Consider the following 18965-nt stretch of genomic DNA (forward strand, 5'->3'; position numbering starts at 1 on the left):
CAGCTCTGCCACTTGCTAGTTGTGGATTTAGGGCATGCCACTTGGCCTCTCTGAGCCCATCAGTAAAATAGAAAGAATAATGGTATCTGCCTCACAGCGTTGTTGTGAGAATGAAATGAGGTAATGTAAGTGAATCACATAATACAGCTCTGGGCACGTATTATTTTTGTTAGCTCAGTCCATAGCAATTGCCACTATACTTATGCTTCTGTTATTCTGATCTGCTCACAAGTTATTTCTAAAAGCTTTGGAAAGCCATCCTCTCTTCTTCTTTTATTTCCTTTAAAGCTGCTCACATGCTGCTTTATTCTTTTATTCAATTGGCATTTATTGAGCTCTTACTGTGTGCTAGGACCTGAAGCATACAAGATCGCTTTTCAGGAAGCAGACAATCAAGTAGGGAGGAGAGACTTGTAAACTGACAATGATAATACAATGTGATCTATGATTAAGTGTTTTAGCCTGGGGATCAGAGAAGACTTCTTAGAGCATGTGAGGCCTAAGCTGGTCCTGTGGGACAAGTGAGGGGTGGAAATGGAGATAAGATAGGACGTGTGGGGAAAGTTGTTTCAAACAGAAGGAGAAGAAGGTGAAAAAGAGTATATGAGAGGAAAAAGGATATAACATGCTTGAGAAATTGATAGTACTTAAATATGGCCAAAACAGAATAGGTGGTTGGGAGGAAGAAGTAATATAAAGAGAAAAGCAGGAGTACATTGAAGAACCTGTCACGCTACACTAAGGAATTAAATTTTTATCTCAAGGTGATTCTCACTCCCTTTTCTGGCCCACCTAAAACTGTTAATGTAGGCATCACCTACTCCAGAAAGTCTTCCATGATTTCATGTTCACAAATTTGGGTTGGCCATTCCCTTTGTTCTACTACAGCCCACTCTTTTCCCTCACCACAGTGCTTACTTCTCTTCATGATAATTGTATGATCAAGCATCTGTCCTCCACACCAAAATTTGTAGTATGTAAGGGAACGTGTCTTAGCATTTCTGTATCACCAGCCTAGCAGAGTACCTGGCACACGATAGGTGCTCAACAGATGTTTATTGGATGAATGAACAAATAAATAGATGTCCAGGGAAGGAGAAAAAACTGTGACTAGCAAAATGCCTGGCACATAATTCGCTCATGGAAAATTACTCTTTCCAGCTTTCTTATCTGGAAAATGGGGATACAATGGAAACAATCTCAAAGGAGTACCATGAGTCTGTGTATTGCGTAATCCAGGGTCTAACAGTGTCAAGGATAATTATCAGCATATTAAAAACATAATTCTCATACAAATAGACAAATACAACATTTCATTCAACTCATTAATAAGGGGACTAGCAGGATAACAAAGGCAGCTCAAAATAAAATATAAAAACTGAAAAAGAAAAACATTGAAATGAAATTGCTAAATTATAAACAAATGGATTAATGTCCAACAGGGTAATAAAACCATAACCTTTAGGACTATCTTCTTTACCAGGCAGCAAAGGAAGTTGTCACACCTTATTACTTTACAGAATTGTAAAACGTCTGGACCCTAGTCATTTGTGTAAATAATGTTAAATTTCTTTTCAGAAGCAAATGACTCTTGCTCAATGCTTTCTTATGACATCAAAAGGTCACACAATCATCTTGTTACTTTAGTAACATGTTTTGGATAGTTTTTCTGAGCACTAGTAAATTTAATTTAATAGATTCTAAATGCTATCATTATAAGGCTCTCCATAAATGTTTGCTGAAACAATCTGCACTCTAGCAGGCTTTTTCCTCTTCTCTAGCAGCAGAATTTGGGGCTGACAAGGCCAGGAGGCTGAGCCAGAGCCTCACAGGATGCCTCTGCTCTGCCCTCCCCCAGCCTGGGGTGGTGTCAGGCTAATTCTGTGTCATCAAGTAGGCAGAGAAAGTGCCTGCTCTGGGCATGCAAAATAGGCATCCTCTCCCCACTATAGAAACATATTTTCTCTGGAAGAACTGGATATTTCCTAAAAAAGCAGTGAAGTGGACACCATGGAAAAAATCAGAAATTTGCTGGGTCACTATCCATTTATATTTTTCCATTTTATAATTTTTGAAAATGTGATAAAATACATATAATGTAAAATTTACGATTTTAACCATCGTAAGCATACAGTTCAGTGTTGTTAAGTAGTTACTTTGTTTTGCAACCATGACCACCATCGATCTCCAGAGCTCTTTTCATCTCGTACCTGTTAAACAATAACCCATTGCCCCCATCCCTGGCCCCTAGCAGCAGGCCTTCTACTTTCTATCTCTATGAATTTGACTACTCTAGGTACCTCATATAAGTGGTATGATACAATATTTGTTCTTTTGTGACTGGCTTATTTTATTAGCATAATGTCCTCAAAGCTTATCCACGTTGTAGCATATGTCAGGATTTTCTTCGTTTACAAAGCTATAATATTCCATTCTATTTTTATCATATATTGTTTATCCATCTGTCCTTTGATGGACACTTGCGTTGCTTCCATCTTTTGGCTATTGCTTCCATTTATTATATAGTATAAGATTATTTTTGGTTTGAATTGCTTATAAAGGATGAGCACCAGTTTCAGGGCTTGAGATCTCGAAGATTATTGTCTGGCCCAGGGCCCGGAACTAACCAGACTATGAGGCCACCTGTGGTTACTTCTTGATTCTGTATTTTTGCCTAAATACACTCAGGATGGCTTAGGTTTTTCTACAGAGGTGTAGCCACAGGTCCAAGTTCACTTGAAACATGAGCATTATAATACATATTCTAGGGCTCTGACCAAGGAGTCCTTCATTGCTCTAAATGTTTGCATATGCTCTGGTCAGGGGAAATTCAAGCATGTCTACAAAGCAACAGATGGGAAGTTTCCGAGGGATAAACTAGTTATTTCTTGGCAGTCTCAAAGTATGTAGCGTGCAAGCTCTGCTCTGGGAGTTGGGAGAATCCACTTGAACCACATGATCCCCAGATGTTAAAAAGAAATTCCCAGATACTTCCCTGCTTTAAGTAGTCATGAGTACTCGGTCAAAGGGGAGCAAAAGAGCCTTGGCTTCCAGCTTCACGGAATTCAACTTTTTGCTCTGACTTTCTAGCAAAAAGGAAGGGGATGTTGAATGCTGAATCACATGAAGCTAAAACTAGAGGACAAAGCAAAATGAGATTTCCACTTTTTTATTATGTACTTGCCTTTTATTTATACACTTGTCATTAATTTCATTAATGCAGTAGATTATAGATCATCTGGGTCTCACATCTTATTCAGTGTGAGATGCTGGTTGTTACTAAAACCCGTTTCAGTTTTTAATATCTATGTTTAAATTTTTTAATCTGTAAAATGGTGATAATAATAATATTGCCTCAGAGAGTTGTGGTAAAGATAATGGTATTGATGCATGTAAAGTACTAAGAATAGTGCCTAGGACATAGTAAATACTATATATAAATGCTTGTTATTATTGGTACATTTTGGCTATTTTCTTATTAGCATTACTGATATTATTATTATTCAGTTGGTGAATAGTCAAATTTCATTTCAAGTGTTGTCCTACCATTTTATTCTGCTTCATGATTTTTCTGGGGGAAATTTTCTCCAGTGAATGTGTGTTGAATTCTGTTTTTTGATTGTTTTACAACAACTCAGTATGAATCTGTTAATATTTTCCTTGTGTTGAGATACAGTCTCATGATTTCATATTCCAGATATGGAAACTGAATCCCCAAAAGGAGAGTGACTTGTCTAAAATCACACAGAGATAGTGGCTAAACTACTAACAGAATCCAGGACTTCCGACCAGTAGTCCAAAGCTTGTTCCACTCGGTACAGAATCCAAGAGTATTGACCTTGGGTATCGATACAGTCTGTGCATGCTCCAAACCTCATTGACCCATAGGAAGCCTTGAACACTCTGTGATTCCAAGTATTCACCAATAGATGTCTTTCCTATCAAAATTCCAAGCACTTAAGGGAAAGGACTGTGGCTTGACTACTTTGGAATCTTTGTCATGTGTGTGCTCAGCATTATGCTTCAAATTCTTGAGGGCAAGAATTATTGTCTATAACGCCTTGGATTACTAAGGGCAGATGCTCAGTAAATAGAAGTAATAAAGGTACTCCTCCCCCCCCAATTTAAAAAAAAAGGAATGAAAGAGCAGGGAAGAGAATATTTATCAGTAACTTCATATGTACCAGTCACAGTGCTGAATATTTTGAATTTAATCTACAGAAATCCTTTATGTTATTGTCAATTTCCATATCTCAAATCAGGAAATTATGTTTCAGAGACATTGGGCAATGTATGCTGAGTCTCTTCACAAGTAAATGTTCAAGTCTGACACATCTCTGGTGGACTACAACCTCCTAGAATCCAATATAAACACAATGGGAGAGGTGAAGTCAGGAAGAAAGAGTCCTAATGTTTTCTAAAGGGCAAAACAATTTTTTTTTCTCATGAGATAACTGTGAAATGAACCATGTAAATTATGAAAATACAAGTCATGGTTGTATTTGTCCTGTGACAGTTTGGAAAGTACATGTTTTCATCAAGCTAGAAAAAGAAAACAGCCCTGGCTGGTGTGGCCCAGTGAACTGAGCTCCAGGCTGCAAACCAGAGGGTCACCTGTTCAATTCCTAGTCAGAGCACATGCCTGGGTTGTGGGCCAGGATGCAGGATGAGGGCAATGCACGAGGCAACCAATCTGTTTCTCTGCCACATCCATATTTCTCTCCCTCTCTTTCTTCCTCTTTTTCCCTTTCTCTAAAAATAAATAAATAAATAAATAAATAAGATCTCTGGGTTAAAAAAAGAAAAAGAAAACAGAGAAAAATTATGAGTATGTCAATCTTGCACATTAAAAGAGACCTGTCACTATCAAGCAACCTGGCTCCATTATCCCTGCAAATATCTTATCTATACTAAAGTTTTGATGGGAGACAAAAAGATAAGCTACAGGACTTATATGGAGAACCATTAGGCCTGGGTGAGTTTCACAGCAGAAAAAGACCCACACCTGAAACCTGTGCTAGGCTGAGAAATGGCCCCCTAAAGATAAATAGGTCCTAATCCCTGCAATCTGTAAATGTCACCCTATTTGGAAGAAGGGTCTTTCTGGTTGTAACTAAGTTAAGGATCTTGAGAGGGGAGATTATCCAGTATTATCCAGATGGGTCCTAAATGCAATCACAAGTATCCTTCTAAGAGAGGGGCAGAGGAAGGTATGACACACACCCACAGAGAAGGAGGTGATGTGAAGATGGAGGCAGAGATTGGAATGATGCAGCCATAGACCAAGGAATGCCCGCAACATTCTCTTCTTCAGGAAAAGCTGGAGAGGCAGGGAGCAGATACTCCCCTCAAGCCTCTAGAGGGAGGAGGGAGTGTGGCCCTGCCCACATCTTGAACTTGGCCTAGAAAAACTGATTTTAGACTTTCAGCCCCCAAAACTGTGACAGAGTAAATTCTTGTTGCTTTAAGCTACCAAGTGTGTGGTAATTTGTTAGGGTAGCACAGAAAGCGAATGCAGTGCCCCTGTATTGTTATCCAAGTCTCTGTTTCCCACCAATCTGGCACCTCCAAGAAGAATTTCCAAAAAATCCTAATTTTTTTTTTTAGTGTCTCTTCTGCCAGGCACTATGACAGACACTTTACTTGTAATAGCTCACTGAATCTTCATAATACCATTAGGTAGCTAATAGTATTATTCCTATTTTACAGATAAGTAAAATAAGGCTCAGAAGAAAAACTGATGGGGCCACACCCCTAATAGGTGATGGAACTAGTATTCCAACTCAGGTCTGCTCAAACCTAAACCCATACTTTTAACCTCTACACTGTGTTACCTCAGGCTCTCTGTGTTAAGTCAAGGTTTTAATTCTCAGATCAACTAATGGCATTTTGGGATCTTTATCTGAAAGATGTTTTCAGGGATGGTTGACCAAAGGAGACCATATCTGTTTGCATTCCAGAAATGGCACCAGATGTTAGACCTTGGTTCAACAACCTCAGAACTTGAGTTCTGGCTAAGAAAGAATTCAGAGCCAATACTGAAACTGTAAGAGAAAGTTTATTCAGAAAGACACAGAGGTAGAAGAAGTGAGCTGTAGAAGAAATGGGCTCAGGTGACAATGGGACAAGTTACAGAGGCAAAGGAAAGGCCCTTGGCACTTAGAAGGAAGAGAGAGACAAAGGACAAAGCAAACATGCCTTGAGGAAGAAGAGGGGGAAAAATTCAGTGAGCTGAGGTGGGGGGAAGGGATTGAAAGAGAGAGAGAATGGGGCCCTGGGAAAAGGAGGGGGTGGGGAAAAGCAGAGCATCCTCCATGGAGGGAGCTGAACAGCATCCTTATCCTGAGGGGTTTTATCTGGAGGTCTCAGGGGAGGATCTCAATAGAATATTCATCAGCTTTCTTCCTTGTGTCCCTCAGGGCTATGGCCTCCACTAATTGGTGGGCACGGCGGTGGCGGGGGGGGGGGGGGGGTCATTGCAGCTGGTCTGGATGTCCACCACAGTGTTGCTCCGCCTGGTGTTGCTGCTTTTCTGGGCTTGGAGCAGAAACTCAGCTGAGGCCTAGATGTTTTTTTTCCCCAGGGGTTAATACTTAAGGAGTAGTGATGCAAGGGCTTGTTGTTTTGATGTTGCTAGGCACCCGGGGCTCTCTGTCCTGGTGACCCTTTGCACCTGGCTTATCTGTTCCTACTCTGCCCATGCCTAACTGCCTACTACACTAGCATCATAGAAAGCTAGAATTAAACGATTTCAGAGGTCCATTTGTTCAAACCCTTCATTTTATAGATGAGGAATCTTAGTCTGGAGAAGGAGAGGCAATTTCCAGGGTTATATTTAGAAGTTTTAGGTGGACTTAAAGAATGGAAGTCCAGGTCTCGCTTCAAATCCAGGGTTACTTTTACTATACATCACACTGCCCAAAGTCATGGGTGTTGCTATGGCCTAAAATGCTGACCAAACTCTGAGAACTTGCAAAAAGGAAAACGGAAAAATGCGTTCCAAACCTTCTCAAAGCCATAATGCCTCATGGGCTTCATTCTCACCTGGGATACTCTACATGGCAACAGCCACTGAGATGGTCCAGTGGATTGGGATGGGAAGGTTCTGTGCTGGGATGAAGACTGAAGAGGCCATGAGGCTGGAACCACATCCCAAATGAGAGGATAGGGAGGTTAAGAGCTTATGAATGGCTAGAACTGATGGGATTTCTGGAAATTTCGAGAGTGGCAGCTTTGGACAAATAAGTGCTAGTAAGCTGTACCTTAATCAGCAGGGAATTGGTTTTGGAAGCTCAGTATGCCTGATAATGGTAAAGGCTGAAATCCATCTTCATATATAAGTATGTCCACTTGTCAAATATTGAGTCCCTGACTTTACGCTTAATGTGGTTTTTTAAAATGATAATGTATTCAAATGTTCCATATAGTCTTAATACACAAGTGCTCAATAAATGCTGTTACTAAAACATTTAACTATTTAGAGCAGCTGTGATAGTCACCGTCTTTAAGACACGTGGACCTCCGCTCCAGACTATGTATCCCAAGATGCTCTTTGCATGTGTTTCTCCACCGGTTGCATTCTGGGTCTTGTAGTTCGGAAGTGAGTGACTGATTCATCAGCGCGCAGGCGCAGTGACGCAGGTTCCCGGAAGAGCCCAGAGGCTCCCAGGATGAGCTGCTGGCGGTGGCTGCTGCGGCGGCGGCAGTGCTGACAGGACGCGAGCTCTATGCCTTTCCGGCTGCTGGTCCCCCTCGGCCTCCTGTGCTTGCTGCTGCCCCTACACCATGGTGCGCCGGGCCCCGAAGGCACCGCGCCCGACCCCGCCCACTACAGGTGAAGGGGTCTGGCTCCCCGCCCTGACGTATTTGGGGAATGGAAAGCTCAGACCGGGTTCTTTCCCTTTCCTTCCACCCCAGGACCCTACCCTCAGTTGCTCGGACTCTACCACTGGGTTCCTGGCAGAATCAGGGGGTGAGATCCACTTTCCGCTTATTTCATGTCCTTCTGCTGGCCTGATTTCATTTTCTGCCCCCCCCCCCGCCTTATTTCTCGAACCCCTCACCAGGGAGCGAGTCAAGGCCATGTTCTACCACGCCTACGACAGCTACCTGGAGAATGCATTTCCCTACGACGAACTGCGACCTCTCACCTGTGACGGGCACGACACCTGGGGCAGGTAGTGCAAGTGGAGGAGCAAGGGGCAGGCCGGGGTCTGGCAGTCCGCTCCTAGGCGGGTGGGACTTCAGGGGCTGATGCCTTCATGGGTTAGTTACTGGATCGCGGAAAGTTCCTAGCCAGGGCGAGGGCGTTCCCCTCAATTCAGGTCAGCACCTCCCGAATCCACCCAGCCTCCTGGATATTTGGATCCCTAAGGGGGCTGAACCTTTGGACTCTAGACATGAGAGTAACATGCACAGCTGTGGGGACTTGGGGAAATCTCTGGAATTGTAGAATATCATGGAAGGGCTCCAGGAAGTCAGAAGACTCAACCCCTTCATTTTGTAAGTGGACAAACAAGCCCGGGAGGGGATGTAACTCTCCCAAACATGAAATTTCAGAGCCTATGTTTTCAGTGAAACTGAAACACACTTCCCCAATGATCCTCTCGTCACTGATTGCTTCTGGAGATCTCGGCCCAAAAATGGCACTTCAGCATCATCTTCCCTGACTACCCACCCCTTTCAGTCAGGTCACTCTCACAAATCACTCGATTTTTCCTTAGCACTTCCCCCTCTCTGATACTGTCATTTTCACTTGTCTGCTAGTTTATCTTTCTCACGCTAGAATAAAAATCTGTGAGAGATGGAATTTTCTGTCTTGTTCCCTGCTGCGTGAATGAAAAAATCATTGCATTTAATTGAAGCTCACATTGACTAAACACTGTGCCAAGCATTTTACCTGGATCATCTCATTTAATTCTCCTAACACTCCTAGGAGTTAAGTGCTGTTATCTCTCTTTTACAAATGAGTATGCTAAGGACTGGACAAGTTAAGTAAACTCAACAAAATTTGTGCTGCTGTTTTTTTGGGTTGTTTTTTAGTTGAAAAAAGTAATACAAGCAAATGGCAAATAAAAGCAGTACAAGATCACATAAGTAAATATCTCCCATACCCTAGTACTTGGACCACTGTTAACTTTCTTGTGTCTCCTAGAAATATTTTCAGTTTATACCATTATGTAGGCATCCTTTAACATTGAAAGCATAACTTACATATAATAAAATACACCAATTTTAACTGTATAGTAACCATTATCACAGTCAACAGACAGATCATTTCTGATGTTCTGATATCACAGTCTAGAATATATAGAACATCCTAAAAAGTTCTCTTGTTCCCTTTATAATTAATCTACCACCACTTGCCCAAACAGCTGCTAATCTTCTTTCTGTCTATATGTCTCTTTTTGAAAATGCTGATAGGAACATGCTACACTGCCTATTCTATACCTTGTCTTTTTCACTTAACAATATAATTTGAGTATCTTAACATTAGCCAACAACTCTTTTTCAGAACTTGATAAAAGTCTTTGACAACCTCATAATTGAGTGATGTTTGAATGTACTTCAATTTATTTAATCACTTTTCAACTGATGTACATTTGGGTTATTTCTAGCTTTTTGTTGTTCTAAATACTACTACTATGAGCATTTCAAACATCCAGTTCTGTGCACTGTGAGATAAGCCTCTACATGAGGAAAAGCCTGTACTCTTAGATGTAATCTCATACTGCCTCCCTATGGCAGAGAAGATTGCCAGAGAATACAGCTGAACTTAATCAGTCCACTATCCCAGGTGCATTAAATGGGTCAGAGGTTCTTAGCAATTTTCACTATGGCTTCTCTGTTGTGACTGGAGGTGGGATAGGCGGAGGTATAGCTGTGCCTCACATTTTAGTATTTGGGTACTGATCTGGGGTAGTCTTGATATGTGGTGTTTGATTTTCTTACTAAGCAGCTGGGATTTCTATCCTTTTACAGTTTTTCTCTGACTCTAATTGATGCTCTGGACACCTTGCTGGTAAGTGTCTCTCATCTATTCCTTTTCTTCTTGGCAGCTTGACTGTTGGTGAAAAATGAATTCTTCACTTAGGTCTCTTATTTTCATTTCATCATTCTGAACCATCAGGCCCTCATTGCCCAGCTAAATAGAGGAAATTCACGATGAATCCCAAACTTATTTGGGTTCATTTATTCAGCAAATGTGTGTAGAAGACCTGTTATGAACACAGAACAATGATAGCCTGTAGAACTCTATTTAGAGTGAGGGATCCAGAGACCTTGATGCCCTCCGTGTTTTCAGAGGCTTACATTCTGGTGGGCAAGTTCAGTGATAAAAATATAGCAGTAATTAGTGTGTCATGTATGTGCTAAACAGTTTACATGTATTATTTTGTTTAATCCTTCCAAGAACCCCATCTTAACCACTGTAACATCTAATGCTTAGAAAGATAAAATGACTTGGCCAGCATACATAGCTATGAAATGGCCGTGAAGAAGCCACAAGAGATGATGTAACTACTTCCCCATATTTCACTGTTTCTGGTTCTCTGTCAGCCCTTCTCATTTTTATATATAAATAGTATTTACATGATTTTGATCACCTTGTAGATATGTTAGCTTTTTTATCCTTCATGTTAATTTGTATGTACTTGTCCATTCATCAAATAATTATTGAATGCCAATTGTATGCCAAGCACAGTGCTATGCTCTGGAGTTACAGTAGTGAATTTAAACAGACACAGTCCCTGCTTTCCTGGAGTTTATGATTTTAGTGAGAGAGACAAAGAATGTGTAATTACAAGCTGCGGTGAGCACACTGTAGGAAAGGAACATGGTTCTTTCAGTGGTTATCACTCAAAGAAATTGACCTAGACTGAGGAGCTCACAGAGGACTTCCCTAAGATAATGAAATGATACTTAAGTTGGTATCTGAAGGAGAAGCAAGTGTTGAATAGGAAAGTGAGGGAGGAAAAGGCAGAGGAGACGGCATATGCAAAGGCCTTACAGCAAGAGAGTAAGACAAGAAGAGTGAGTTAAAGGAGGGCCAGTATGTATGGGATGTGGGGAACGGGGCTGGGTGGATAGATGGGGACCAGATAATGTTTGCCATGTTAAGGATTTTGATCTTTAATTTGAAAAAATGGAAAGCCACCAAAATTTCTTAAGTAGAGGGCAGGAAATGATGAAATTTCTGTTTTGAGCAGATCACTAGCTTCAATGTGGAGAAAGACTCATGTAATCATTTAACAAACACTTCTTGAGTAATTCTTTCCTGAGCCATGTGCGGCACTCTGGGGGAACGCAGGAATGAGTGAGGCTTCTCTCCAGTCAAAGATTCTCTTATTTGGAAAGAAATAGATCCCCTGAGAATTGTGTGGATGACATTACTGGAGTCTTTTAAAGGAAGAAAAAGTTAGTTTCAGCTGGAAAAATCAAAGGCTTCCTACAGAAGGTGTTATTTAGACAACCAAAGATAGATCGGATTTGGAAATTGGAAGACATAGGTGGGAGGGATTTCTGGCAGAGGAAACAGCATGTCTGAAGGCAAGAAACTGGGGAATTGGGTAGAGTGTTACTGAGTAGATGAAGATAGGTTAGATGAAGATGAACCATGACAGACATGGTCAGAAAGGTCAATTGGTCCAAGTTGTAGAGGGTCTTGAATGCTGAGATAGTAAGTATTGTTTGGGTTGCAAGGGACAGAGATGCAGTTCAAACTGGTTAGACAATTTACTGAGGCAAATACCTAAAAAGTCCAGGTAAAGGATGGCCTCAGATCCAGCTGGATCTAGACATGAAAACAATGTCTTCAGGAATCTCTTTTTCCATCTCTTATCTCTGCCTTCTTCTTTGCCTCTGTTCTCAGGCTTTCTTTATGTTGGCAAGGTAGCTAACAGTAGGTCCAGACTTATATTGTACTCACTTAGTAATGTGTGTGGGGAAAGAATTAGTCCTTTTGCATTAATTCCAGTAACTAAGTCTCATTGATCTGGCTTGGATCATGTGTTTATCCTTGAACCAATCACTTGGCCAAGATATAGTAAGTACACTGGCTGGTTAAGGACCAGTGCCTCTTTTTGCAGCTGAGGGGATTGAGGCAGCCTTTCCCAAATTGTAAGAGTAAGTGTGGAAGAAGGGTGATTCCTCAAGGGAAAATTGAGGTGCTCTTATCAGAATAAAAGTATCAGTATTGCATTTGGCTGATGGTTAAAATAAAGTTTAATTTTTCTCATGTAATAAACAGTTGGGAGGTAATTTCTAACATTGGGTCAACTGTGCTGTCAGAGACCCAGGCTCTTTGTATCTTTCTGTTCTGTCATTAGTGTGTTGACTTTCATTCTCATGCCTTGTACCTTGTGGTGTAAGATGGCTGCCAAAGCCTCAGAAATCTAGTCTGTTTTCAAGGCAGAGACAGAGTAAAAGCCACACCAGCTGTGTCTGTCTCTTTTTCTAGGAAGATAGAAGCTTTCCTAGAAGTGCCACCAGTAGACTTCTCAAGGCTCAGAATGGACAGGGAAGCACAATCACCTCTAACAGCAAAGTAGGCTAAGACAGCACATGTCTGGATTTCCAGCTTCTATCATGGGAAACTACAAGGGCACAGAAGATTGGGAATCAGTGTTGGGCCAACAACCCTGCAGTATTCTCCACAAAGATGAATGTAAAGAGGTTAAAAACAACAGATAATTATTGCAATTAGAAGACTAAGAATTCCTTAATGTGCTGTACAGTCTGTATTGGTTGTATACAGTTTTATATTATTTAAATGAGTACTCTTGAACTGGTACCTAAGAATTTACATAACCAGTCTTTTGATATTTGGTCTTTATGAATTTCAGCTCTCAGTGTTTTCTTCACCTGTCCCAGTCCTAGAATAGAAACTGCAGGTCTTAAGTTGAATAAGCGAGGGCCATACCAGCATAGGATTTAATTCAACATTTTCAGTGCCTTCAAGCCTGTGACAGCCTCACTGTCATGTCTGTCTCTCCTCCCAGATTCTGGGGAATGTCTCAGAATTCCAAAGAGTAGTTGAAGTGCTCCAGGACAACTTGGACTTTGACATTGATGTGAATGCCTCTGTGTTTGAAACCAACATCCGAGGTAAGGGTTGTCTTCTATGGCCTTTGGAAGAAAGAGAATGTGGAGTTTTTGCCTCTCTATACACCAAGAGGTGGTAAACTGGATCTTACGGGCTGACTCTGCCAAGGCATTTGGCCCAGACCAGTGACTGTCAGTTCTTCTTCCCTCCTGGAGGGTAGAGAGGGAAGGTCTCAGGATCCCTCACCAGTTTCAGACATGAGCAGGGGACAGAGAAAAGACTGAAAAGAGACATGCCAGAATTACTCACGTATTTGACATATATTTGTTGCTAGACATACAACCATTAATAAGAAAGAGTTAACCTTCGCCTTCTTGGAGTTTATTGTATAGGAAGCACTACTCAAAGTTCCAAGAACTTTCTGCAATGATGGAAATGTTTTATAGCTATGCTGTCCAGTGTGGTAGCCACGAGCCACATGCGGCTATTGAATATTTGAAATTGTCCACTGCAGCTGAAGGACTGAATCTGTAATTTCATTTAATTTTAATGAATTTAAATTTCAATAGTGACATGTGGTTAATGATGACTGTATTACACAGTGAAAGTCTCGAGTACTAAGTTCCCAAACCTGGTGGTCCATCAGAACCACTTGGGACCTTTTAAAAAGTTCAACTGTTTTAGTGCTCCACTTTTAAACCAATGAATTGTGATCCCTGGGCTGGGCCCTAGATACAATATTTTTAGCAGGTTTCCAATGACTCTTATGAAGCTAGCACAGCCCTTATTTTCAGGGAACCTCTGGACCACCGGTGGTTCAAAAGCTGTCACCTCTGGGTGGCAGAGTCATGTTTTTCACCCTTATTTTTCTCATCTTTATTTTGTTGTTGTTGTTGTTGTTGTTGTTTTGCAATGAAACTTATATTACAGAAATGTGATAAATAAAATCTTTTGAAAGATTTGCAGAGGGACAGCATAGTATACAATCCTGATTTAGGGATCAGACCTGAGTTTGAGGCCATTCTCCTTGCTGTATCACAACTTCTAAGCCCAATTTGTCATCTGGAAATAAGGTTGTTCTTATACCTTTGTTTTGGATATGAAAATAATTTTATCAGCTTTCTTTGCTTGACATTTACCCCTTATATGTTTTTCTACCCTTTGAATCTTTCTGTATTTTTATAATTAGCTATGTCTTTTGTAAATTACATATTATATTTTATTTATCCATTCTGACAATGTCTTAACTAAAAAGTTTAATCCATTTACATTTACAATAATTACTGATATATTTACATTCATTTCTGTGATATTACTTTGTGCTGTTTACCCCATTGTCTCTGTTCTTTTTTTCTCTCCTTTTTGGTGCCTTCTTTAGACTGACTTTCCCCCCTCATTTTATTTTCCTTTTACTAATTTAAATATTACGTACAATACCTAGGTTAAATAGTTTTCCTAGAAAATTTAACAAACATAACAGAGTCTAAAGTTAATAAAAATCTTTCTTCTCTTCCTAAATAGTACAAAACCTGGCTATGAGGATATCCTGACCTGTAGGCTGTAGTAGCTCTTTGTTTGAAGCCCTCCATTCGTTACTGTCATTCTGTACAGTTGAAGTGTAGATTTACGTACATATTTAGCACTTTTTTGACCATCTTTTCTGTTGTGTCTCAGACCTTATATCTGTGACCCCTTTCCTTCTACCTGAAGTACTTTTTTGAGAATGTCCTTTTGTGCAGGTGTGTTCTTGGCAAACTTTCTTAGCTTTTGTTTGTATAAAAATGTCTATCTCTCTCTATTCGTTTAGCCTTGGGGGTCATATTTTTGTAGGGCACATTATTCTAGGTTAAGTTATTTTCTGTTAGTACATTGAAGAAATTTTTCTATTGTCTTCTGGTTTCATTGTCATTGTTAAGTAATCTGCCAATCTAATTGTTATGTCTTTATAGATAATCAGTTTTATTTACCTTGGCAGCCCCCTCCTTTAAGCAATTTTTTATTATGGGAGTTTTCAAACATACATAAAAGTAGAGAAAATAGTATAGTGAACTAGATGTACTCATCACTGAGCTTTAACAATCATTATTACATGGACTCTGACTGCTATTAAGATCTTTTTTCCCCCCTTGGGTGTTCTAGTGTTACTGTGATATATATAAATGTGGATTTCTTTTTATTATCTTGCTTGGGGTTCCTGGATCTGAGAATTGGTGACATTCATTAATTTTAGAAAGTTTGTAACTATTTTCTCCTCCAATGTTGCCTCTCCCCCATTTTCTCCCTCTCCTCTTTTTAGAACTCTAACCAGATACATATCATACCTTTTTTCTCAAAGTCCCTTCTGTGTTTCTTAAAAAAGTCATCTTGTGTATGTTGCATTTTGGATAATTTTTGTGAGTTTGTCTTTAAGTCCACTAATTCTTCAGATATATCCTATCTGCTGTTAAATCTATCTATATAATTGTAAATTTCAATTACTATATATTTATTTTTAGAAACTCTACTTAGTTCTTTTATAAATAGACTTGGTCATTTTTATAATTTCTAGCAACTTGTTCACATGTTCCAACCTTTCTTTTATTTCTTTAAATATAAAGAACATGGCAAAAGGAGGTTTACAGTTGTGTTGAAAATAATACAATAATTAAAACATAATACAAGAATAAACTCTGTTTTGTGTACTCACAACTGTAAACCTACTTTTACTCCACCCTTTATTACACATAATAATTTCGTATTCTGTGCCTGATAATTCCAGTATCTGAAGTGTTGTTAACTGTTGTTCTACTGTCATTTCTGCTGGCTCTTACTCATAATCCTTTGTTTTTTTTTGTATGCTTTGTGATTTATATATTTTAAATGTACTCATTCCCTAGACTTCACCTGTAGGATTCTCTGAGGCCTGGGGTGATAGTGGGTTCTTTCAGGTACAGTTTTTGTTCACTTCTGCCATGTGGCTGGAGGTGCTATCTTCCAAAAACTACTTTGTGCTAAAGGTTTGAGGTTTCCTAGACTACCCAGTTGGTGTGAATTCAGGCTATAAACTTAGTGAGTACCAACTGTAGTTACTAATTCTTAAGGGAGAGTTTTTTCCCTTTTTTTGGCATCAAGATTTGAGGTATGAAGTTTTCCTTACTGTGCACTATGGGAGGTGTGTAAGGTCTATTTCTAGACCCTTCTTACAAGAATATGTAATTCTTTCACATGCCAACATGGAGAGGGACCTTTTATCACACTCTGCACTTTGGGTAGTCCTGTCTTTGTTTCTTATTTCTGTTCTGCCAGAGGAGAGGAAAAACTGAATCTCATGGTCCCCGGTTTTGGTCAGTGAGTGGGCCATTCAGGGCATCTATTTAGCCATATTTCCAGATATAGAAACTTTGTTTATAAGTCCTAAATAATTATGTAGTAAGTTGATATAGATAAATTGATAAAGTGAAGGTAAAAACTACTCTGTCCACCATTCTCCCTGCTCCAGGACTTGGTAGGGGACTGGGAGACGGAGTGACCAAGCGGAGGCAGGCAGACCTGGCCCTACCACCTACCAGATTATCCAGGGGAAAGTTCCGTTACTTCTCTGAACCTCAGTATCTTCATCTAAGCAGGAGACAGTAGTACTTAGTAGTACTTAGTAGGGACTAAAAAAGTAAAAAAGATAGTCATTATTTTTGTGGCCCACCAAGAGAACAAAACTTTGTAAAGTTTAACACTATTCTAATGTGGTGCATTAAGGGATTCTTCTTTCACTAGATGGCCCTAGCCCCTTCCCAGTGAGCCACCCGTGAGAGTGTTTAGTTTTAGTTTGCACAAGGGAAACACTGGTCCTCGGGATTCTGACACTTGCTTTTTGTACCATCTGTAGTGGTAGGAGGACTTCTGTCTGCCCACCTGCTATCAAAGAAGGCTGGGGTGGAGGTGGAGGCCGGATGGCCCTGCTCTGGACCTCTCCTGAGGCTGGCCGAGGAGGCAGCTCGAAAACTCCTCCCAGGTAAGACCCACCCTGAGATGGGGGGAGGTGAAGTCTAGTAGGTCCTGCTTCCGTTGCTGGAGATAAGAGTGGCAATGCTGCATATTAAACCCTTATCAGATGTATCATTGGCAAATATGTTCTCCCATTCATTTCTGGATATTTATTTTGTATCCCGCTACTTTACTGAAGTCATTTATCAATTCTAGTGGTTTTTGGTGGGATCTTTGAGGTTCTCTATATACAGTATCATGACATCTACAAATAATACTTTTTCCTTTCCAATTTGGATGCCTTTTATTCCTTCTTCTTGTCTGATTGCTGTGGCTAGGACTTTCTATGATATGTTGGTGAAAGTGAACATCCCTGTCTTGTTCCCAATCTTAAAAGAAACACTTAGTTTTTGCCCATTGAGTACGATGTTGGCTGTGTGTTTGTCGTATATGGCCTTTATTATGTTCCCTCTATTCTCACTTTACTGAAAGTTTTTATTATAAATGGGTACTGGATTTTATCAAATGTTTCTTCTGCATCTGTTGATACCGATTATGTGGTTTTTATCCTTCATTTTGTTTATGTGGTATATCATGCTTATTGATTTGTTGATATTGTACCAGCCTTCCATTCCTAGAATAAATCCCACTTGATTATAGTGTATGATCTTTTTAATGTATTGCTGGATATGGTTTGCTAATATTTTGTTGAGGATTTTAGCATCTATGTTCATCAGGGATATTGGTCTTTTAAATTTCTTTGTAGTGTCTTTATCTGGTTTTGGAATTAGGATAATGTTGGCCTTGTAAAATGAGCTTGGGAATCCTCCCTCCTCTTGAATTTTTTGGAATAGTTTGAGAAGGACAGGTGTTAGTTCTTCTTTGTTTGGTAAATTTTCTTGTGAAGCCATTCAGTCCAGGACTTTTGTTTGTTGGGAGGTTTTTGATTACTGCTTTAATTTCATTAGTTGTAATCTGTCTATTCAGATTCTCTGATTCAGTTTTGAAAGATTGTACATTTCTAGGAACTTATCCATTTTGTCTAGATTGTCCAATTTATTGCCATATAGTTGTTCGTAATATTTCATTACAATCCTTTGAATTTCTTTGGTGTCAGTTGTTACTTTTCCTCTTTTACTTCTGATTTCATGTATTTGGGTCTTCTCTCTCTTTTTCTTGGTGAGTCTTATTAAAGGTTTGTCATTCTTGTTTATCTTCTCAAAGAACCAGGTCTTGGTTTCATTGATCTTCTTGGTATTGTTTTATTTACTCTATTTTTTTTTCTTCAACTCATTTTGGGCTTTGTTTGTTGTTCTTTTTCAAGTTCCTTTAAGTGTAAAGTTTATTTGAGATTTTTCTTTTTTCTTTAAAAAAATTTTTTTACATTTTCAATTATTTATTTATTTATATTTAGACAGAGGGGAAGGGAGGGAGAAAGAGAGGAAGAGAAACATCAATGTGTGGTTGCCCCTTGCGTGCCCCCTGCTAGGGACCTGGCTCGCAACCCAGGCATATGCCCTGACTGGGAATCGAACTGGCGACCCTTTGGTTTGCAGGCTGGTGCTCAATCCACTGAGCCACACCAGCCAGGGCTCTTTTTTAAATTTTAATAATGTATTTATTTAATCCAACAGATTTCAAAATGTTATTAACATTTAATCAGTATAAAAATTATTGATGAAGTTTTTTTTCATTTTAGGTCTTTGAATTGTGGTATGTAAGTTACATTTAGGGTACATCCTGATTTGGATGTTAGGGTTTCATCAGAAATATTGAATGTATATTTATTTAAAATTATTTTATTTTATTTTATTTGAATGTTTATTTAAATTTTATAAAATGTGCAGTTAAAAAAGTAAATTCACATACCCCAGTTCTGTATGTGAATCAAACATATTTCAGTTACTTTGCAGTAACTGAAACAAGTTTCAGTATTTTTGTTTTAGAATATTTTTAAATTAAT

General features: G+C 39.5%; 1 protein-coding gene across 1 annotated transcript in view; it reads left to right on the forward strand.

Annotated features, from left to right (window-relative positions):
• The first annotated feature begins 7654 nt into the window (after nt 1-7654).
• EDEM2 (ER degradation enhancing alpha-mannosidase like protein 2) overlaps nt 7655-18965 on the forward strand; it is a 28577-nt gene continuing 17266 nt past the window's right edge. Inside the window, exons 1-5 of the mRNA XM_054573845.1 lie at nt 7655-7834; nt 8067-8177; nt 9982-10021; nt 12999-13104; nt 16905-17030. Of these exons, the coding sequence (XP_054429820.1) occupies nt 7728-7834; nt 8067-8177; nt 9982-10021; nt 12999-13104; nt 16905-17030 (490 nt within the window). The 5' untranslated portion in view covers nt 7655-7727. The remainder of the gene's footprint in view (nt 7835-8066; nt 8178-9981; nt 10022-12998; nt 13105-16904; nt 17031-18965) is intronic.

This window comes from Pteronotus mesoamericanus, unplaced genomic scaffold (assembly GCF_021234165.1).
Source record: "Pteronotus mesoamericanus isolate MK-2021 breed Mesoamerican mustached bat unplaced genomic scaffold, CSHL_Meso_final contig_25, whole genome shotgun sequence".
NCBI lineage: Eukaryota > Metazoa > Chordata > Mammalia > Chiroptera > Mormoopidae > Pteronotus > Pteronotus mesoamericanus.